This window comes from Tasmannia lanceolata, unplaced genomic scaffold, assembly GCF_043159265.1.
Source record: "Tasmannia lanceolata isolate RefF3 unplaced genomic scaffold, GAP_Taslan_0.1 ptg000008l, whole genome shotgun sequence".
In the NCBI taxonomy this organism is placed as follows: Eukaryota; Viridiplantae; Streptophyta; class Magnoliopsida; order Canellales; family Winteraceae; genus Tasmannia; species Tasmannia lanceolata.
This window is the reverse complement of record NW_027518685.1, coordinates 61,873,926-61,897,536: the sequence shown is the minus strand read 5'-3', so window position 1 is coordinate 61,897,536 and position 23,611 is coordinate 61,873,926. Positions and strand designations below refer to the sequence as shown.

At 40.9% G+C, this 23,611-nt stretch overlaps 2 protein-coding genes across 2 annotated transcripts in view; one reads left to right on the top strand and one right to left on the bottom strand.

Moving 5' to 3' along the window:
• Positions 1–23,611, top strand: part of LOC143883710 (protein BUD31 homolog 1) — a 44,474-nt gene that overhangs the window by 7,775 nt on the left and 13,088 nt on the right. Inside the window, exons 2-3 of the mRNA XM_077387027.1 lie at positions 13,123–13,263; positions 13,374–13,561. Of these exons, the coding sequence (XP_077243142.1) occupies positions 13,170–13,263; positions 13,374–13,561 (282 nt within the window). The 5' untranslated portion in view covers positions 13,123–13,169. The remainder of the gene's footprint in view (positions 1–13,122; positions 13,264–13,373; positions 13,562–23,611) is intronic.
• On the bottom strand, positions 5,065–5,694 carry LOC143883131 (uncharacterized). Its single transcript, XM_077386487.1, has one exon. The coding sequence runs from the start codon at positions 5,692–5,694 to the stop codon at positions 5,065–5,067; it is 630 nt and encodes a 209-aa protein (XP_077242602.1).

Sequence of the window (23,611 nt, the reverse complement as noted above, 5' to 3'; positions counted from 1 at the left end):
AAAACGAGTCACGAGTCGACAACTGTGATCAACACAACCATATTTTGATATTTCCACAAACCCAACTATCTTTCCTTCTTTAATTGGCTCCTGAGAGCTTTTTGTTAAATGCAATTATCTTCTCACAGCTCTTTTATGTGTTTCATGCCTTCATTTTTTGATATATAATATAATTATAATTTTTTCAACTAAATTTGTGTTCTTGTAAAAGACTCTTATGAGTCATGAGTCGAGTCATGAGTCAAGAAATTAAGAAATCGAGTCACGAGTCGAGCCACGGGTTGACAGCCTAACTCCATACTCTGGTTCTGTTCCTTGTTAACCTAATTTTTTGCAACCCACTTATCATCCCAATGTCTTTGCGTGACACCTCTAAAGAGCTTCGGAGGTGATGACAATGGTGGAGTTTTTTGGTGGCCATGCAGTCATCTTCCCAAATACATGGTGTCTTTGTCACATCGAGGGCCAAGACGAAGCAGAGTTTTGTCAAGGCTGACAACAATGCGTCATCTAAGTGTATCATGGATTCCTTAATCATATTTCCTGCCATGGATTCCTTAATCATAGGCATGGTATCTCTGCAATGCTGCCTAAGAAAAATTATGTCAGTACTTAAGGAACCTTATGTCAATACCTAAGGAACCTTATGTCCATACCATATATGACCTTAAAAATCAAGGCTTAAATTTCGGTTTCGGTTTCGGTCGGCACGAAAACAAAATATATTTCGGTTTCGGTGGAAATCCTATAAAATCACGGAAACGTATGGAAACATAAGCAAATGACGGAAGTTTAAGATGAAACTTTGGGAAATGCTAGAATAAGCACAAATACATTCTTAGAAATCATCACATAAGCGAGAAAGCCATCCATAATGGCTTAATCACATTGAACACCTAGTTACATGCGTTGTTGCACATGTATGGAGCAATAAAGTCAATAAAGAAGTATAATGTAATGATGTATAAGAAAGTACAATGACCAGTCTCCCCTTCAAGGACCCTAACTCTATGTCAATACCACAGAGTTACGAGGTATTATTGGTCCCATGTCGATCTGACATCCCATGTATAAGATAAAATTACCTTGTTGTGTAGTTCAATGATGTTGTCTGCCAAATATCATTCTCTACATTAATTAATTGAAATGAAATGCAAATCATAACATCTTTCCATTTTTTTGTCTTCCCAAATATTTCGGTCGAATTTCGAGAATTTTAGTAGAATTTCGAGAATGTCGATTGAATTTTAAGAATTTCGAGAATTTTGCAAGTTTCGGTCAGAAATAATGACGTGGAAGGAATTCATTGAGATTTCATTTCGGTAGAGATGGAAATAGAAACTTCTTGGTCGTTTCGAGAAAATTTAAAACCATGCCTAAAATTAACATACTCGTAAACAATTAGCGAATGCCAAGAATAATAATTTTCTAAAGTAAAAAATATAAATATTCAGACATTTGCCTTATGAGGCAAATTACACTATCCCTGTATCTCCTAGCCAAAGGGGGTTTGTGAGATGCATGGCAAGATCCTCACTATAAATCAACTCATTAAGCGTAACATTTGTGATAAGTTGGAATTTTGTTTTTGTGGAAGCCCTTGTGAGCCATTTGATCATATATTCCTTCTTTCCCTGCCAGATTTCCAATGTTTGGAGTCACTTTTTTTTGGCTTTTTTAATGTTATCTCGCCTTCTTCGAACCTAGCGAATCAAATCCTTTTAGTTCTGGTGATGGTTTTAAATTTCAGTTTCAATTTCGGTTTGGGTCGTCACGTAAACGGAAATATTTTTATTTCAGTTGAAAATTTTGATGGAAATCCTTTAAAATTACGGAAATGTATGAAATCATGTGCAAATGATGGAATTTTAGAATGAAACTTTAGGAAATGCTAAAATAAGCATAAATGCACACTTAGAAACCATCACATACGCAAGACAACCTCCGTTAAGGTTTAACAACATCGAACACTTAGTGATAGGCGCTGTCAAGCATAATTATCTGCATGTTGTTAGACATATAGGGGCATTATTGTCATTTTAGACATATATTCATATAAATATAATTGTTAAGGGGCAGAGGAGTCTCTCGTATTCTCCCTTTCTCTCGTCTTCATTCTCTTCTTCTTCTTCTCAATCTCTACAACTCTAGATATCAATCTAACATGGTATCAGAGCCATGCCATGTAGACCACCCTCACTTCTCCTTCTTTAAAACCCTAACCCTAACAACAATCCTATACAAAACCCTAACCCTAATCTACCTCCCTCTCCCTACTCACCGTGACCCCCCCAACCCCCCTGCTAGCTGCGACTCCTCCACCCCCACTCCCTCATTGTTGTGACCCCCAACCCCCCCTCTGCTTGGCGGTGCTCCCCTCTCCCTTTGTCTTTGTCGTGGTCCTTTTCCCCAATCCACGGACCTACAAATTCTTTTTTTTAAAGGTTTCCCTGACTTGGTTGGCTTGATAGTGGAGGAATAATGGAGCAATAAGTATATTTATGATCGCAATATATTGAGACTTGATAGAGGAGGAATAGTCGCTTCCTGATTGTGTTTTTTTCGTGGTTTGTGATTACTTTGTGTTTGTGGTGGTATTAGTGGTTGATAGTTGGTGTTGTGACTGGTGGTATTAGTGCTTCGATGTTTTTCGTGGTTGGTGTGACTGGTGATTTGGTTGATGGTTGGCTCAGGTTGATTGTTCGTATTGATGGTTGTTTCTCGGTGGTGTGCCTATTGGTGGTAGTGGTGCTTTGATGGTTGATGTGACTATCGATTTATGCTTTTGGCAGTCTTATTGGTGATTTGTGTTGTTGATACTCAGTGGTGGTTTTCCCGTATGTTGTTGCTCCCGATTATTAGGGTTTGTGATTTGACTATATTTGTGGTGGCTTGTTATTTTAGTGTTGGACATTTGGTTGTTTTTTCTTTATTGTTTTTCGGTGTCTATCCCATTTAGTAATTGTTTATGGAACCCACTGACACATCTTCATCGACGATGGCTTCCTTGAAAACTGATGGAGTTTTTCTGCTATTAGTCCTCCTACTGGCTATTCCCATGCAGAGGCCTCTCTTCAGATGACCTCGATTCAATTGGATGGGAAGAATTATCCTCCCTGGAGGAGAGCCATTCGTACTTATCTTCTTGGTCGTAGTAAAGTACGTTTTCTTGAGTGTGCTCCTCCGCCCACCAAGGAGAAATGGGAACATGAGAATGCTGTAGTCCACTCTTTTCTTTGGTGCTATATGGATTCTCAGGTGGCATCGAATATGATGTTTCTTGACTCCTCTAATGAAGTTTGGGAGTATGCTGCAACCTTGTATTCTGGTGCTGATAATGTCATGCGAATGTGTGACCTATTCTCTGACTGGTTAGGATTCCAGCGTGATGACATGTCTCTTTCAGACCATTTCAGCTCTTATAAGGCTCTTTGTCAGCAGTTAAATTTACTCATGCCTTTTACGGTAGATCCTGTTGTTCTTGCACGCTGTCAAGAGTTCGCGTAGTTCGATATTTGGACTCTTTAGGGCTAGATATCCTGCAGTTCCGCTAACAGATTTTCGGTTATGGTACCCTGCCATCGCTTCAGGAGACATTTTATCGGGTCCAGTGTATGATGACTATTCTGATCATAGTTGTCGACTAGTGACTCGTAAGAGTTTTTGACAAATGCAGAAATTTAGTTGAGTAAATTATAATTATATCATATATCAAAAGATGAAGTAATGAATCACATAAAAGTAACTATATGCTTGCAAATTTGCAATTTGTTTGCACAAAAATAATTTAGTTCTAACTTCTGAGTTTCTAATTTCAACTTCTAACTTCCAAAAGTTTTCAATCATCATTCATCAAAACAAACAAAATTAAAACCATCCAAGTTCCCAAAAATAAAACAAAAAGGACAACTCAATAATCTCCAAAGTAAATGCCCTTATCATTATCTTCATCCAAATCATCTCCATCATCTTTCGTCGATTGTACTTCTTCATTCTCAACATCTTCGGAGTCTTCACCATCTTCCCATTCTTCCTCGTCATCAAGATCAACAAGTTTCGCCTTTCTCTTTCCACTGACATTTGTCTTCTTTCGATTGAGTCTCAAGTCTCTTGGTCCTATATAATAAAACAATAAAAGTAATATTAATAAGAAATTATATATAATGAAAAATGAATAAAACATAAAAGTCAAAAGTTATTATGTCACCTCTCCTCTTCCTAAGTTTAGGATCCCCATCTTCATCATTAAAACATTCTTGAATATCTAACCAAGAAAAATCCTCGGATAGTGAAGTGGGGTTCTCCTCTGTGATCCATTCATCATCGGATTCCATATCCGACAAGCAAATAGGATCATATGTCTCTCCTCTCTTTTGCCTCTTTAAATTCATCATCTCTAAGTTGATGTTATATTTAATGTACACCAATGCATTGATTCGTTGTTGCTGCAAACGATTCCTCTTCTTCGAGTGTACATGCTCGAAAATTCTCCAATTCCTTTCACAACCCAATGAGCTACATGCAAGGCTAAGTACTCTAACAGCTAGCTCTTGGAGATCCGGTGCATGGCATCCAAAACTTTCCCACCATAATGCTACACAAATAATGTAAGAACAAAAATAAAATCGTCTCCAAATAATATATTTTTTTAAAAAGAACTCTATATTATATAAGTTATCACTTATAAATCATACCTGGTTGCTTTTTATCCCTTGTTGAAACTGCCATGCTCTTATTAAAATCACCATGCGACTCTTTAAACTGGTCTGTTTTCTTATCAATTTCCATCATGAATCATCCTCTCAACGGTATCATAAAACCCTCTCATCACCTCTCTATCGGCCTTGAAATTTTTTGAATATTGAAACCTATAAAAAATGATAAATGATTTAAAAATAAAATAAAAGTATCAAGAACAATACTAACTTAAAATAAATGTAAAACTTACTTAGGATTTAGGAAATCAGCCGCCGCATGAAGAGGTGTCTGAATTTGCTTGTCTCATCGGTCATCAATGATCTTCCATATCGGCATATACCTTTGCTCCTTATTGTTCTAGTTTTCTTAAATCTGCTCCTTAGCTCTATCCATGGCTTCATAAATGTATCCCATTGGTGGAGTACCATCTCCATTTATAAGTCTAAGAACCTTCACCAATGGGAGCACACTCTTCAACTTAATGGATTGCCAAAACCCCTCATCTCCCAAAATAATCCTTGTAACAGAAATAATATCGGGTTTTTTTGCGTATGTGCTTCTAGCCCACTCCCTGGAAGCAAACATGGCTCTAAGTTCCACCTTCTTTTCGTGAATGGATTTCAAGGTGAGATATGACGTTGCAAATCTAGTAGCACCCGGCCTTGCCAAGTCCCTTAGTCCCGTGTACTTCCTCATTAAGTTCAACACCCATGCATGTGCATAAATAAAAAAAGTGATTTGCTTTGCCTTCTTATGCGTGTCATGATGTACGGGCAACTTCCCAATATCCCCCAACATATTATTCAAGATATGCGCCGTGCATGGGTTCCAAAAGAGCTTTTTCCTGTTGTCCATAAGCATTTCCCCAGCTCTAACATAAGCAGATGTACTTTCCGTCACAACTTGAACCATATTTTCTTCTCCAATTTCATCAATCGTAACATCATGCAACTTAAATAAATTAACCACACTGTGAGAGATACCCGAAGCATCCATGGATTTTAAAAATACGATTCCGGCGGGGCTATTCACAAGAAAGTTTATGATTGATCTCCCCCCGCCTATCCTCTCATCCATCACTCATAAGAGTGCATCCATACTTCCTCCAATCCTCCCTATACTTCTCTAAATTAAAATGCATCGCCTCCACTTCTTTTTTCAAGAAAGTGACCCTCGTTTCATGGTAGGAAGAGAGCCTCAATCATTTTGCCAAAGTTTATTGCCGATTCCATCATCTTTTTGAATAGAGGATTTTTTACAAAATTAAAGGGTAAGCACTCCCCATAAATGCATAGACAAATGTCCTGAACTACGGCATCTTTATCCTTCATCATTGAATTTAGGGTCACTTGCTTCTTATCATTTCTTCCCTTTGGTTTGAATAAGGAATCCAGTGTTCCCTTCTTACCTCTCTCTAAGACCCCCACCCCTTAGTCTTCTTCATCAACATCAAAGCCTTCAATATCATCCATCTTATTTTTTTTTCATTATCCTTCAATACCTTGACGAAAAGATCTCTCACTTCATCCGGAACTTTGGCACAAGGCTTAACATCAATATGAGTACGTGCCAAGTGATTTTTTAACCTATGCACACCGCCCTGGTAGTTGTTATCATAAAAATTACACTTAATTACGTACTTTTTCCCCTTTTCGGTCTCAATTTAGTGCAATACTCCCATGTAATATCTTTACTACTCTTTCCGCTCACCATTTTTCAAATGATATCTGCCCGATAAAACACAAATATGAGCATAAAACCATCCATGGAATCCAATAAGAGCATAAAACAACAAAAGCACAGAGTTACAACTTACAAAGTTAAAAGTCAGTTTTGCAACAGATACTTGTAAGCATTTATTTGTAGAATTAGGAATATATAACCAAATCAATTGAAACTTGCATAATGGAGATTGGTAATCTGTTTATGTTTCAATTAGATTCTCAATTGCCACACATATATGATTCACAGGGGTATTTCAAGTAACAAATGTTATTTTCAAAAGACAAAACGAAGGGACCGAATACTTCATTTCAAATAAGGAAATCCAACAGAACCCATTTTTAACTTGGAGTTGGGGACAGCCTCCTCTAGTGTGTTTATGACTTCTCTTTTAGGCTAGAGGGACTGTCCCAAGTGTAATAAAGGGGCCGAATACATCATTTCCTTTCAAACTGGAAGGAAAATGAAAAAAAAAGGGACCCACCATAAATTAAAAAATTAAACATCTCTCCAAAAAAAATGAGATGTTTGTCGGTTACAAAACAAACAAAAAAAAATAGATAGAAGAGATTTGTATGCTGTGCTGGAGTGAAGTCTAGTATTTTTTTCAAAAAGTAACTTGGGCCCCCTCTTCAGCCCACTTCATAGGATATGATGATCCAAACCGTTCATATGGAGTGGGCTGAAGAGGGGCCCAATTTGTGTACTTCAACGGTTTGGATCATCATACTAAGTGGGCTGAAGAGGGGCAAAATAAAGAAAGAAAAAAAAAATCAAGAAAGGAAAAGTCCAAATCATATTTTAGGGAAGGGGACTTGCTAGCCAATTTCATAGAAAGCTATTAAATTTTTTGGCTTCTGTATGTGAGAACAGCCACACCGATTGATTTTTGGCCAGATTTTGACTTATTCATTTAATAAATCTGAGGTGGATGTTCGCACATGCATAAAGCCATCTTCAATTTCTTCATGTTCTCCTTCTTCAAATATTGGAGGAGTGAAGAAGACAAGAAAATAAGAGGAAAAAAACTTACCAGATATGCTTTCTCCTTCTTCTTCTTCTTCTTCTTTGTGCAAAACCACCAGATATGCTCGAGGGTATCTTCGTCTTCTTTTTTGTGCAGCTCTTGTAATAAAAAACCCTAAGTTTTTGTGGTTTTTTAGTACGAAAATTGCTATATGCCTATATACGTATTGATATATCCTCCCCCTTTAGTTAACTGGTACAACCCCCTCTTTTGTATAATACCGGCCAAAAAAAAGATTTATTCTTAGCAGCCGATTCGTACGAGTTCACTATTTTCGAGTCGGGTAGGTGTGACTCGTCCGAGTCAAAACGTGACTCGTACGAGTCTTGCGCACTAACGAGTAGACCACACGAGTCGACTCGAAAACCACTTGACCCGACCCGACTCGTACGACTCGACCCGTGACTCGTACGAGTTCGATAACTATGATTCTGATGGCAAATAATCATCTTGATGGGTTTGCACTTGTTACCTCATATGGTACTAACCGTGATCGCGGATCTGGCTGTGTTGGACGTTGTGGTTGGGGTCGTGGCCGCTGTCGGGATGTTATTAGACGAGGCCTTGGTTGGGACTCCTGGGGTGGTCGTGGATGTGGGTCTAGATTTTGTACCCACTGACGGTTAGAGGGACACAACATTGATTACTGTTATGACTTACATCCAGAGCTTCGTCCTTCGCGACCTACTGCTTCTGTTGCTACATCTGATGGCTATGGTTTTGCTCTTGCTACCCCTGCCCATTTGCCTCCTGCTACTGTTTCCACTGCTGATCAGTTAGTAGTCAGTCGTGCAGAATATGAAGAACTCATATGCCTGCGTGATAGAGGCAAGCAACCTGCTGCCACATTTGCCCAGCCAGGTAGTCCATCATGTTTTCTTTCTCGTCCATCCTCTGAATCATGGCTCATTGATTCAGGGGCGTCCAATCATATGAGTGGTAGTTTTCAACTTCTTACCTCTTTCCAGTCGGCACCTCGTACTGTTACATTAGCAGATTGGACTACATCACCTGTCTCTGGGGTTGGTGTGGTGTCCATCTCTAATAGTCTTCGTTATCATATGTTCTTTATAATCCTTCCTTTCCAGTTAATCTATTATCTGTGCGTCACTTGACACAAACCTTGATGTGCTCTGTTTCATTCTTCCCTTCTTACTGCACTTTTCAGGATTTGAAGACTGTGATGAGGATTGGTTGGAGCCTTGAGATGGGTGGTTTATATTACCTTGATTCTTCACCTACTGGCACTGCACTTCGTACCTCTACCGACGCTAATTAGTGGTATTGTCGTCTGGGTTATCCTCCTGCAGACAAATTACGGAAATCTCCTTTTATTACTAAGTCTATTGAGTCTTTTTCCATGTGAGTCTTGTGAGTTGGGAAGCACCATCGAGTGTCTTTTCCTTCGCGTGGTGGTAGATGGTCGTCTAGACCTTTTGAGCTTTTTCATTCAGATGTATGAGGTCTTGCACGGACTACTTCTTTATATGGTTATCGTTATTTTGTTATATTTGTTGATGATTTTTCTCATACTACATAGTTGTGTCTTCTCAAGGAGCGTTCTGGTGTGTTTACTGCTTTTCGTAATTTTTATTTTGAAATTGAGAATCAATTTAAATGTTCTATATCTTATTTTCGTATTGACAATGCCGAGGAGTATTTTTCTAGGAGTTGTGGTTTCAATGAATTTCTTGAATCTCCAAGTATTATTCATCTGTCTTCGTGTGCTTACCCTTCTCAACAGAATGGGGTTGCCGAGCATAAGATCAGATACCTTTTAGATATAACACACACCATCATGTTCCAAATGCGAGTACCAAAAGTATATTGGGGTGAAGCCGTACTCACATCTTATTTAGAGAATCGACTGTCGTCTTCTGTACTTTTTGATGAGACCCCATTCTCAGTCTTTTATCCTCTAGGTAATCCTTTCCCTTTACTGCCTTGTGTGTTTGGATGTACTTGCTTTGTTGAAAAGTTGGCTACGGGACTGGAGAGGTTAGACCCTCGTTCTGAGAAATGTTTCTTTTTGGGTTATTCACGGACTTAGAAAGGATACAAATGCTATAGTCCTAGATTGCGCAAAACATTTGTTTCGGACAAGATTTTAAATTTCGGTTTCGGTGTCGGTTTTGGCCACCACCGAAACCGAAATGTTTCAATTTCGGCCGAAATCATGGAAAAATATGATTATGATTTTTTTATTTCGACTGAAATGTCTAAAATTTTGGTGTCAATTTTGGTTGAAATTTCGGCTATTTCGATGGAAATTTCATAAAATTCGGTGGAAATTATATCATTTCGGTGTACACTTTTAAAATTTCGGTGGAAATTTTGTAAAAAAGTCCAAAAATGATATTTCAACCGAAATTTTGGAATTTCGGTAAAATTTCGACGAAATCTTGTAAAGAAACGACTTCATGTGAATTTCATTTCGGTTCGTGCCGAAACAAAACGTTTCAGCCAAAATTTAAAACCATGGTTTCAGCAGATGCATCCTTTTTTGAGGATACTCTATTTTTCAGATTCTCAGGTTTCTCTCGTTGAGCCGCCAACTTTACTTTTACCTTTACCTACTCCGGATGTTATTACCAATACTCTTGAGTCCTCTTCGGTCGAGCCTATGAACAATTTTTCCTCTTCGTCCGAGCCTGTGCCAGATTCTTCCGAAGTTCCTACTATGCCTGCGCCAAAAGTGTATAGTCATGGTACGAGACAGGTAGTTCTGCCTCCATCTCCTCAACCAGCCAATCCTACTTGTCTATCTGATAATCATACTTCAGGTAATCCTCCTATTATCTCTGATTCTCCTATTGCTACTTTTACCCATTCACATACGACTGCTCATCCTATTTCAAAGTTTGCCTCTTATGAACATCTTTCACCCGATTTTCGCTCATTTGTTTCCAGTGTTTCTTCTATTTCTATTCCAAAATCAGTTACAGAGGCACTAGCTCTTCCTGGCTGGAGGGCTGCAATGGATGCCGAGATGGATGCCCTTCACTTAAAATCGCACATGACAACTTGTACCACTACCTTCTGGTGCGCAGACAGTTGGCTGTCAATGAGTATTTGCTATTAAGTATTAGCATGATGGGGCGATTGAGCGCCTCAAAGGCAGGCTAGTTGTGAAGGGTTATACTCAGACATTTGGTGTAGATTATCATGAAATATTTTCTCTAGTAGCCAAAATACCTTCTGTGAGAGTGCTGATCTTCATTGTAGTTAATTGTGGTTGGCCACTTTATCACGTAGACGTAAAGAATGCCTTTCTTCATGGCGACCTCACTGAAGTAGTTTACATTGAGCAGCCTCCTGGGTATGTTACTCAGGGGGAGATGGGTTCATCAGTACGTCGCCTCAGGAAGGCAATCTATGGGTTGAAGCAATCTCCGAGGGCTTGGTTTGGTCGTTTCAATGGTGCAGTTATACGCTTTGGCATGAAATAGTGTTCAGTTGATCATTATGTGTTTAGCCGTCATTCCAGTACGGGATATGTTTTCTAATTGTTTATGTAGCTGACATTGTTATTACTAAAAATGATCAAAACGGGATACAGAGACTGGAGATCTTTCTTCAGGAAGAATTTGCGACAAAGGACTTGGGTTGTCTCAGGTATTTTCTTGGAATTGAGGTGGCTCACTCTAAATGTGGTCTTTCCCTATCACAGAGAAAGTATACTTTAGATAGTCTAGAAGAGACATGCTCCATGGGAATAAAACCAGCATCTATTCCTATGGACCCAAATGTCAAACTTCTTCCTGAAGAAGGAGACTTATTGGAAGATCCAGGTCGATACAGAAGAGTAGTGGGAAAGTTGATTTATTTGACTGTTACTTGACCTGATATCTCATATGTGATTGGAGTGCTCAGCCAGTTTATGAGCTCTCCTCACACATCTTATTGGGCTGTAGTACTCTAGATTGTTCGATACTTGAAAGGCACACCAGGAAAAGGATTATGCTTTAGGAAGAATGGACATGAGATTATAGAAGGATTCACTGATGCTGATTGGGAGGTTCTCCAGCAGAGAGGAGATATACGACTTGTTATTGTACATTCATTGGAGGTAATATGGTGTCCTGGAGAAGTAAAAAGCAAGATATTTTGTCTAAATCTAGTGCAGAAGCCGAGTATAGAGCTATGCCCTATACTACTGGAGAGTTAATTTGGTTGCGTTCTTTTTTGTCAGAGATTGGGTTTCCTCCTTCGGGACCATCACGGTTGTATTGTGATAAGCGGTCAGTTATTTATATTGCCAACAATCCAGTTTTCCATGAGCGAATCAAGGATATTGAGGTGGACTGTGACTTCATTCGTCAGAGAATCCAAAGAGGAGAGATTTGCACCATGTTTACTAGGTCCACAGATCAACTTGCTGATGTGTTCACCAAAGCGTTAGGGCCTGCAAAATTAAAGGATGCATGTAACAAGCTAGGAATGTATGACATATACATTCTAGCTTGAGGGGGAGTGTTAGACATATAGGGGTATTATTTTCATTTTAGACATATATTCGTATAAATATAATTGTTAAGGGGGGAGAGAAGGAGGCTCTCGTATTCTCCCTTTCTCTCGTATTCGTTCTCTTCTTCTTCTTCTCAATCTCTACAACTCTATATATCAATCTAACACATGTCAATAGGTGAATCATAATTACCTAGTGACATGTGCTTACCATGTTTTGATAATGACACAAGGTGAGTTTGTTTGCATGTCATTAGGTGAAAAGTTTGGGATAACAGTGTTTACAGAAGTAGGTTCGTCCAAAGAGGCCACATCTCTCGTTAAACCCCCCCCCCCCCGAAAAAAAAACCCACACCACGCACATAGAGTGTCATGGCTTGTATTTAGTGGAGCGTAAAACTGAAACTCATCGAATGTAACATGCCCTTCAGATTATAATTATGTGAGATGATGGTGAACCCTGATAGCCATTGTGATTATCACTTTATCCCGAAAAATATAAGTGATGGCCTCGGGGGAGAATTTCTTCTGAGCAGATCAACATGGACACAAATGCATCCCCATGATCTGAGATATAATATAATCTTGATCCATGCCAAAAAAAATCTGAGTAGGTGATACCTGGTCAAGAGCAAGAGTAGCAGATGATAACATGCACTAATAGGATAGACGATCCAGCCTCAATAACATGCCTATGCTTCTATTCGATCACATCATTCCGCGACAGAGTATGGTGACATGAAAATTGTCGGAAGTGCCATGTGTTAGGTCGAATGCTAGAAACTCCTGAGGATGTTGATTGCACCATAATTCTCAGCAACAAGTTTATGATGTCTGCTTGAGGATGTTGATTGCAAGCATGCAATTAATTCAAAAATACCTAGCATGCTTTCTCCATGACACCAGATTCGATTTAATTGATGATTATCATATTTTAGGCGGCATCGATAGTTCGAGGAATGCTACTATCAAAACAAGGGTGTGTGCTTACTTTTTTGTTTTTGATTTTATATAATGAAATTAACCTTTAGCTTGGAATGTGGTAGAGGCTGCCTTGTCTTTAGACTAGGTTGGGATTCAGGTGATAATTCGATGAGTTTTCGGTGATGTTTATTTGTTAGGATTGAAATGCATGTATAACGTGATGAATCTTACCTTTCAGATTCTTTCATCTCAAGGATTGATATCTGATAGATCATTTTTGTCAGATTTTCTGGTTGAAAGGTCAAGTTAAGAATTGACTGAAAGTGGAAGAATGCCCAAGGTAAAGACAAACCGTGTCAAATATCCAAATGGCTGGGAACTAATTGAGCCTACTCTTCGGGAGCTAGAGGGAAAGATGAGAGAAGGTTGTATCTGTTATGTGAATGCATTTTTTATCTCTCTACAGTGAACTCTGTTTATAATTATATGCTGTACAGTGCTTGGTTATTGACATGAGTTGTATATTTGTGTACAGCCGAAAATGATTCAAATGATGGCAAGAGAAAGTGTGAAGCATTATGGTCCATTTTCCGAATTGCCCACCAGAAAAGCCGCTACATTTATGACATTTACCACCGAAGAAAGGAGATATCCAAAGAGCTTTATGAATTTTGCTTGGATCAAGGCTACGCTGATCGCAATCTGATTGCCAAATGGAAAAAGGTTAGCTTCTTGCATATGTTTTGAGAACACTTTTTATGGTTTTATTTTTACTGCTACAATTAGATGTATCAGGTATTGAGAATTTATTTTTTTAATACAACATGTTTTATTGTATAAAAACCAAAAGTACGGGAAGACTGCAACATTTGGGTTGAGGTGTCCCAAAGGCTATTACAGCAACAACCATAATTGATCCCACCCGCAGTAATCTAAAATCCTACCTCGGCTTGTTCTATAGAACTGGATTTGCTGATGATCAAATCCCCCATGTCCGCTCCTGTAGCCAAAAACTTGTCCGCTTGTTCGTTGGTTGATCTCCCTTTATGTCGAGATTCTGGGTTCATGTCGGAACACACACACATGTGATTTCAGCTATGATACCAGTTAGTCTCCACGGACCTGCAGATCTTTTTGTCGCCCACTCAATAGCATTATAAGAATACCCTTACGATTATTAGGCGGCCATTCAAGGACCCGATGAAAACTCTCAGACCACAAGGGAGAGCTCTTACTTCTGCCTCATTGCCATTGAAAGTTCCCACCGGACTAGAGACTTTTAATAGTGTACATCCATTAGAATCCTGCCAAAATATACCACTAGTGCCCACATGACCCGGATTACCTTTGGAACTTCTATCAAAGGTCAGCTTGATCCAACCATTAAGGGGCAGACACTACCTTGGGGTAGCTCTATTATTCACACCTTTTACCGGTATTATAGTCCTCCAATTTCCCAAGACATCACCCATGCTATGTATTGTAAATTTTTGCCCTAAAGATGAGATCTATCTTGATATCTAGCAATATCCTTCATAGTCTCTCTTCTTTTCTTTAAAGATGTAGCTGTTTCTCTCCTTTCATATATGTCATATCACCACATGTGGTACCAATCTCCAAAGAATTCTATTTGGTCTACCAAAAGGTCCGTCACCCCAATAGAGAATAATCTTCTTGATTGATCATTGAAATACCCCAAGACATACCAAAAGATCTTTTTTTTGAAAGTTAACATATCCATTCATTGATAGCCAAAGTGATCTTACAATTGGGAGGGGACAAGCTGTCCCCAAAAACAATAGTACAGATCAAGACAATCAATACACCCTCTCCCACCCAGTAAAAGCCCCATGAAAATGCCAAAAATAAAAGTCCCTATGGGTTATCATTATGCAGCACCCTAGTGGAGTCCAGTGAACCCCCCTCTCTAGCCAAACCGTCCGCCATATGATTGGCCGATCTTCTTCGATGATAGATAATAGGATGAAGAAGACGAACGAGATCGTGAATCTCGTCCAGCGTATGATGCAGCCTCCAGGGCCCAGCACTACGATTTGATGCCCGGGAGATGACGTTGGAGGAATCCTCTTCAACAATTAGCGGTCCGTGATTGTTCATATGATACCATCTAAGACAGAATAGTAAAGCCTTTGCTTTCGCCTCGTACGCATCACAGAAACGTGCCGGCCAAGCATAAGACATAATTACGGTACGCTCATTATCCCGGATAACACCACCGACGCCAGCAACACTTGGATTCCCCAGAGAGCCCGTCAAAATTCAATTTCAACCATCCTTCCGGTGGTGGCGGCCAAGAAGGAGATATAATCCGGTGAGATCTACGCTCCCGAATAATCGAGAACCAGTTACGCAAGATTTCCTCCGTGTTGTAGGGGATCCCCGATTTTGCCTTGGACCATGAAATTATTGCCAGCTTGACCTGAAGAACAATATGCGACCAACACCTCGCCTTATCATGGAAGATTCTGTTGTTATGTTTGTTCCATATAAACCAGATCACGGCGTATGGAATGGATGCCCACATTGTACAACCATGGCTATCGTTTAGGGCGTTCCCCCAAGAGGACCATACCCTTGTGATGCGTTCGTGGAATACCGTTGTAATGCCAAAAGAACGAAGAAGGTACATCCACACCGCATAAGAGAAGGGGCAATGACTGAGCAGATGGTCAATTGTCTCTTCAGCCTGATAGCAAAGGACGCACCAGTTTGCCATTTGAAAGTAGCACCTTTTCAGCCTATTGCATATGTTGTACTTCGATAAGTCACCGTCCAATCAAAAGTAGCCACACGAGGCGGTATGGCTGTTTTCCAAATCCTTGCACGCCGGGATAGAGATGAAGTCCCTTCATCCATATGTCGAAAGAACTAATGTACATAGAAACCCCCCTCAATGTCCGGGCTCCATACCCACTGATCAGGTTGAAAGGGAGATAAAATAGATGGAAGAAAGCAAATCCAAAAGAGAAGTGAGACTCACAATTTCACTATCTTTCAGATTTCTTCTCAATCGGATTTCCCACGACTGGTTCCATGTTCCGAACCTCTAATCAGCTATTCAGCGACAGTTGACTACTGATTAATGGCGAGACGAAGATGTCAGGGAATGAAATCTTTAGCATATCAGTCCCCACCCAAAGGTCTTCCCAAAATCGTGTGTTATTGCCAGCGCCTACCTTGAATTGAACAAGCGGTTGAAATAATTCACGCAATGAGCACGCAAACCTCCATACTCCCGAACCCTTCCCCGCTGAGGGATTACGACACTCCCATTCTCCCCAACCACGTCCATACTTGTCCCCTATGATATTATGCCACAGAGCTTCTTTCTCCACCTCAAATCTCCACAGCCATTTTCCTATTGGTGCCTTGTTCCGAAGCCGAATTTTGCCGATACCCAGTCCGCAGCGCCTCTTTGATTTACATACCTTTTTCCATTGTAACAGGTGTTTTAGTCATTTACCGCCCCCCTCCCTGCCTTCCCACAGAAAATCTCTTCGTATTCTTTCAATATGTTCGGCCACATTCGTAGGAATCTTGTACAATGACAAAGTATACTGGCATGTTGGACAATACAACCTTTATGAGAGTAATTCATCCTCCAAGTGACAAATATTGCTTTTTCCAGGTTGCAAGTCGTCCTTCAATTCTTTCAATAACTTGATCCCATTGGTCAGCTTTCGGGATACCATACCCCATTGGTAGGCCTAAATATTTGATGGGCAGATTCACAACCTTACATCCCAGAGTGTCTGCATGCTCTTGAATAACATGCGATTGAAGGTTGATACCCGCAATTTCAGTTTTGGTGAAGTTGATTTTTAATCCAGTTGCCATTTCAAACCATCGAAAAATACGCATCACATTTTTCATCTGTTCCCTACCCTCCTTCATGAAGATAATTGTGTCATCCGCGAACTGTAAATGGGATACCGTCGGTGAATTTCGGCAGGGTGTGAGGCTAGTAAAGTACCCCTTCGACTCTGCTTTCACCAATAGAAGACTGAGGGCCTCGGCAATAAGGACCCTTTCGAAGACCCCTCGAGCTAGTGAAGAAACCTTCAGCCACGCCATTCACCAATATGGAGAAAGATGATGAAGAGACACAGGCCCTTATCCACCCCCTCCAGCACCAACCACACCACATGGTCATACGCCTTTTCCATATCAACCCTGGCTATAATTCCAATGGTCCCTTCACGCTTCGCCGAGTCAAGTACTTCATTGGCTATTAGAATTCGATCCAGAATCTGCCGATCATTGACGAAAACTGTTTGGTATTTGGATATTAGAGCACCCCTGACAGAACTCAGTCTGATTGCCAATACTTTTGCAATCAATTTATATAGGCTATGCACCAGGTTGATAGGACAGAAATCCTTGAGTTCAATTGCTCCTTCAATCTTTGGTATCAGAGTAATAAACGTCGTATTGGCAGCCTTATTGATGATGCCCCTTGTATGAAATTCGTTTATTACCGCCATTACGCCTCCTTTGATCACTTCCCAACATCTGAGATAGAAAGACATTGGGAATCCGTCAGGACTCGGGGCCTTGTCCTTTTTAGGGATTGCAGCGCCGCCTCCACTTCCTCCGTTGAGAACTCCCTTTCCATGCACTCAGATTTCCTCATCGATATAGTCTTAAAATTGAGCCCCGCCAATCTCGGATGCCAAGTATGTTTGCTTGAGTATAACACCTTATAGGTGTCCACAATTACCTCCTTGAGTTTGTCCTCCTCGATCAGATTACCCCCTACCATTAGACTGTTGATGGTGTTTACTCTTCTTCATGCACTGGCCATTCTATGAAAGAACCTAGTATTTTTATCCTCCACTTTGAGCCATGTGTCATGGGCCTTTTGTTTTAGCAGCGGAATAACCCGTGCCCGTACGACGCCTGGCAAGCCTTCAACCCGTGCAAGGCTCTGAAGGTCTTGCACGCGCAACACCTCTTGATGCTTCACTTGTGCATACAATCTCTGAGCTGTTCAACAGGCTACTAGGCTAAGATCTTGACATGCACTTCTAGGTACTTTGCTCACGGCCACAAAAATTTTCATCAAGCTACTGAGCTTGGACTTGCCGAGACCGACTCCAAACCCACTCTCGTGATCAGCTAGCATCACAAGCACATCGAACATCAGGCCTTGAAGCCCAATGCAGAGTCCATCCAGTACGAGGCATAACGATGCCAGGCACAAATCTGCCAAGTCCAACGACCCGGCAATTCAGGGCACAAACCTTTGCCATGAATCAATACGCAATGACCAATGTCCCGCAGGCAACTCCAACCTTCTTGAAGCAAGGCCGGGTCCAGCCGTGCTCTGCTCCGTTAGGCCTAAAACTTAGGCACTCACACCATCGTATCAAGGGACGAAGCCCACCAAGGAATGAGGCATTGTGCCACATCCTAATCCGCTAAGCATAAAGGCTTGGTCATCCAAGAAGCAAGATACCCCATTGACTAATTCGCAAGGTGTGCTCCTCGCAGGGCAACCGAGGTCGCCCAGCACGAACTCATGGAAGGCCTAGAGATTGGCCTTCCCACAAGACGTACCCCGGTGCAGAAGGCAAGTAGTACAGCGAGCCCCCTGCACCGGTCCGTACGCACAATGCATGTGGGAACCCAACCCAACATGCGTTGTCTTTGGCCCCCCCGTCCTCGGCCAAAGAAACTAGTGCATCCCTTTGGAAAACTCATAGTCCGCACCCAATGCTCCCTTATGGCACACATATGAGCTGCAATATGATTTCCTGCTATATGCCTCGCACGCACAAGCAAGACCTCGTACAACCCACAAGCAAACCACCAAGGTTCCAACCTACACTTGTTAGGCATATCGGGGGAGAAGTCAGCATGTCACAGGGCCAACTCCCCTTATAAGGGATTTGCCAACCAACCAGCTTAGCCAGGAGTGCCCACCAAAGTTTCTCTTAGCGACTACTTTCCAAGACGCAACGAGACGAGGCGAGTTTGGATTTTAATACCGACCGCGTCCCTGTGACACTGAGCGCTCTGCCAAGATCGGGTTGCCCTCAACTGTTTCCCCGTGACACTCCTCCACGTGATAACGTCGACGCCCTCGTCGACACTGAGCACTCTATGAAGCTTAGTTCCACAATAGTAATGACTTCACAATCTTGAAACAGCTGCCACTGGTACTCCGACAATCAGTCCACCCTGACCTTCTCTGCATGCTACATTGCCCCAAGTTCTTTCAACCACTGCCTTATCAATCTCCTGGAGTTATCTTCAACATCGATGGTTTTCTTGGGCTCCACCGAACTATACGAAGGTTTTGACGTTCCCTACAAACACTAAGCACTCCACCAAACTCCATAAGGGCAGAGCGACCAGACTTGAATCCTTTCCTCAAGCAACTCTCAAGTTCCTCCTTAGCTGCACCCGAGCTTCCTTTGGGGCGGTCTTCCGAAATGGCCAACTTGCACCCTTTTGTCTCTCCCTGAATGTGCCACCACTTCTGGCACAACACTTGCCTCACTTTTGGCCAAGTGCAGCACTTGTCACCAACAAAGTGTAAACCAACCACGGGAAGCCACTAGCATTCCCAAAGAAAGGGACACCACATTAGTCCTGCCTCCTCCTGAGGCCAAACATCCCCTACTGGGATCAACCAATACAACACACCCCCTACTCTTGCCGGGTGTAAACCATCATGGGGAGCAACCTACATCCCCAAGCCACAAAGGAACCATCTCAATGGTCCCGCCCCATCATGAGGCCAAGAGTCTCCCCACTTCAGGATCCTCCACTGCAAAACTTAGTCTTGGATTCTTCGCCCAAAGCCAACTTACTTCATCGAACATACCAATCCTTATGCCACCAATGGTCTCCTTTGGTACCCACGGCCAACACTCACACTGTTAACCACCCAAATCTTCCATTATTCAAATTGAATTGCCCTTTCGGTTTTCTCCAACACTGAAACTTCAAAGTAGCAAGAAGCACACAAACACACTATGTCGCCCCATACCAACACGGTCTACCCAAATGCCATATGAGAGCTCACCACACTGTCCCACACCAGCTCAACAAAACCTGTATCGATCTAAGCGGCCCTGGTGCCCGCACCAAGGTCTTACTGACAAGAGCATCTCGCATGATTGTGAACTACCATCCAAGTACTTCAGCCAATGCCTAGCTCTTCACCCTAAGTATGCATCTTTAGTTCGTCAAGGTCGCAAACACCTTCACCCTGCTGGCCCCAGTAGTATCGCCACCCTTCTCATGGGTTCCACCTTGACCTAGGTGCGTCGATGCTTCCTCCTCACCCCAAGAACATACTGCCAGTCTGTCAAACTGGTCATGCCATCACACTGAGCAAGCAAATCCACCTATAAAATTCATTGGTGTTGACACGTTCAACACCTCATCTTTCAGGGAAGGCCTCTACCAGCAAGCCGACCCTCTGTCATTGCGAGCCCTTAGGCCATATGCAAACCCATCGTTGCTTGGCCAACACTGCAATAGACCATCTCCAACTTCCCAACTGCCACTTATGATCTCACACGTCAGTGGGTCGTTGAAACATGCCAACCCATTCGCCGACGGTTGTTGCTCTTCCAATGTATCAAGCTTCAAGCAAATCTATTGAACAATGCTTAAACCAACACTGACGGTACAAATCTTTCCATGCCATCCTGCCTCTGTTGCACGACTCAAGTAAGACAGGGGGAGTCCAAACTTTCAAGTTGCCATACTTTGCCACATTGTTTGCCAAGCTTACAAAGTAACCCATGCCACCAACACAGCTCAATGATGTCTCACAAACAACATTGAGAAAGCTTTGCATCCACTCTTCAGAAATAAACATCCCCACACATTTTCTACTCTTTAATCGGTTGACTAACGAACTTTTAAGGCATCAGTTTCAAAGACATCCGCAACCAACATTACCAAGCTTCCGCCACTTGGCGAACATTCACGTTCCTTCCAACTCTGCCACAACTGAAAGCGTTTTTCGTTCTTTCATTCAATGCCACTTGCACTTGAGATGCACTAACCATAGCCATAAACACTGCCAGTTGCTGTAACTATGCCAAGCACAGACACCCACTGTTAGGGTTACAACTCGGGTCGGGTTTTCTAAAACCCTACCCTACCCGAGAAATTATCTCGGATTGGGTTTTTTATTTTTGGGGAAAACCCGGGATTCTTAAACCCGGCCCTACCCGAGGTAGTTTCTCGGGCCGGGTCGGGTTTTTTCCCATCGTCGCCTTTTTTGGCTTCGTGCAAAACTAAATTATTGAAGACGACAGTTCACTTAAACCTGCCCCTAAAATGACATCAGTTCACTAATTTTTTTAAGACAACATTACAAACGAGACTAACTAGTAACAACAAGGATGATACTACGAACATATTCAAAAGAACACATTCACTTATACACGAACAGATGATACTACGAAGATACAAATTCACTAATACACGAACATATTCACTTACGAAGAAACAGATGATACTACGGATAGATTCACTTATACACCTCATGTCCATGTCTAACACATTATCAATGTCAAAATACCACAAGCAGATTCAAAAGAAATAGACTTAAAATTATAGGATGTAGCAATAGAATCGTAAGAAATGGACATAAGATTATTGGATGATACATCATGTAAGAAAAATGCAAAGTCCACCAACAAGAAAAAACAAAACGATATAGAAGTTAAGTAGCACCCACATGTAAATCAATACAGAAGTAAAGTAACATACCTTTCCTATGAGGGAAAGTTTTGCACAAGTGGGGTTTTTTAGATCTTTTTTGCCACATACAATTGTAAGTAGTAACAGAAACTTCAAGTGCACTATCCAGTATCCAGAGAAGCTACAACAAACAAAATAAAAGCATGAAAAAATCCTAGAATAAAAGCATGGGAACAAAACCTTCTTTGTGGCATTTCATCTAACATAGGGCATTATCACAACTGCAACTGTGACACATATAATCACAACTGCAACTGTGACACGTATAAGAGAGTTTGAAATACAAAAAGAGAGCCATTCTACACAATTGAAAGCCAAAATTTAATTAATAACATCATAGCAGAGCCGAACAAAAGAAAAAGGTGAGGCTTTCAATCTTAGTCATCATGCTTTGGAGCGGTGAACACATAATTCAGCTCTGCAACCAAAAAGAAAAGAGGATCACTCAACTACTTAGAAAAGTATAAAAAGAAAATGTGGATGTTTTTTGAAACATGAGTAAAAATAACATACTTGTTGCTTACTTAAAAGAATTCAGAGGCATTTTAAATGAATTCACAATCAATACGTAAAGAAATTCACATATGGAACTTACCCCATCTCAAAATATGGTATGGATACGGCAAGATTGTTACATGCTACGGAATTTGTAGAGGTTCGGCGAGGCCTTCAAAAAGGAAACAAAATACATAAGAAATTATCAAATATATTCATACTTATCAAAGCAAATGAGTTGTTACATTACCTGATTCAATGATTTCAATAGCATTTTCATGTTGGTAGACTTCGATTTCTTTATTCATATCCTCTTCACATGTATCATCTCGTAGCCAATCTTGAGTGTAAACCAATGCTTGCACAACCCCGGGACTCAATAAACTTTGATAATTATCAAGAACTCTACCTCGAGTGCTAAAAGCTGACTCTGAAGCAACCGTAGATACAGGAATGGCCAAGACATCACAAGCCATCTGAGAAAGTAGAGGGTATTTTGAGCTATTAATTTTCCACCAACTCAAAATATCGAAGTCAATATTGGGATGACTTGTTTCTTCCAAGTATTGCTCCAACTCTGATGATGACCCTACATTATTCTTCACAGCAATCATCTTGAAAAAATCTTTTTGCATATTAGAAATCCTTCTTTCACCACTACAAGTTTCACTATCCACTTCTGGATCTTTTTCCATTGAGGGTACACCACGCTTTTGCCTTGAACTGTAAATGGATACATACTCAGCATAAATCGCAAATGTCTCCCGCTTAATACATGAAACTTGCGATTCGGCTGCATCCTTGATAAAAATTTTATGATACATAAAGCTAAGATATTCAATCTTATACGTGGGATTCAGAACCACTGCAATAGCAAACATCACATTGCATTCCTTCCAATATTTATCAAACTTCATTCATTTGCATCTTCTTAGCCATTAAATTAATAGATACATCATCATGCTTTGCCATCTCACGCAAGTGTGCTTGAATTTCAAAAACTTCATGAAAATAAAGATTGGAAGTGGTATATTTGTGGCCAGAGAAAAGTTTTGTTGCATAAAAAAAACTTTCAAAACGGTAAATAACTTTAGCCTTCTTCCAATCATCAATAGTAAGGGCTTCTCTTCCAAAGTTTGAATCGTGTGCCTTTAAACGGGTGAAGGCACTCTCAAATTGTATGGCAGACTCTAACATAAGAAAAGTGGAGTTCCACCTTGTACAAACATCTATGCACAAGCCTTTCTTACTAGAAATTCCTTCTTGCAAAACACACTCTTCAAATTGTTGCTTTCCAGCTTGTGAACCTCTAACATACTTGACGCTATCTCGAATGACAGTGAGTGATTCATTAATCTCACTCAACCCATCTTGCACTCTGAGATTGATTACATGTGCTGCACAATGCATATGAAAAAGTCGACCTTCTTGTAGTAACATTCCCTTTCAAAAAAGAATTGGAGCAAGTGTTCTGACAAGTACATTGTTATCAGAAGCATTATCCAATGTAATTGTAGTTAATTTACC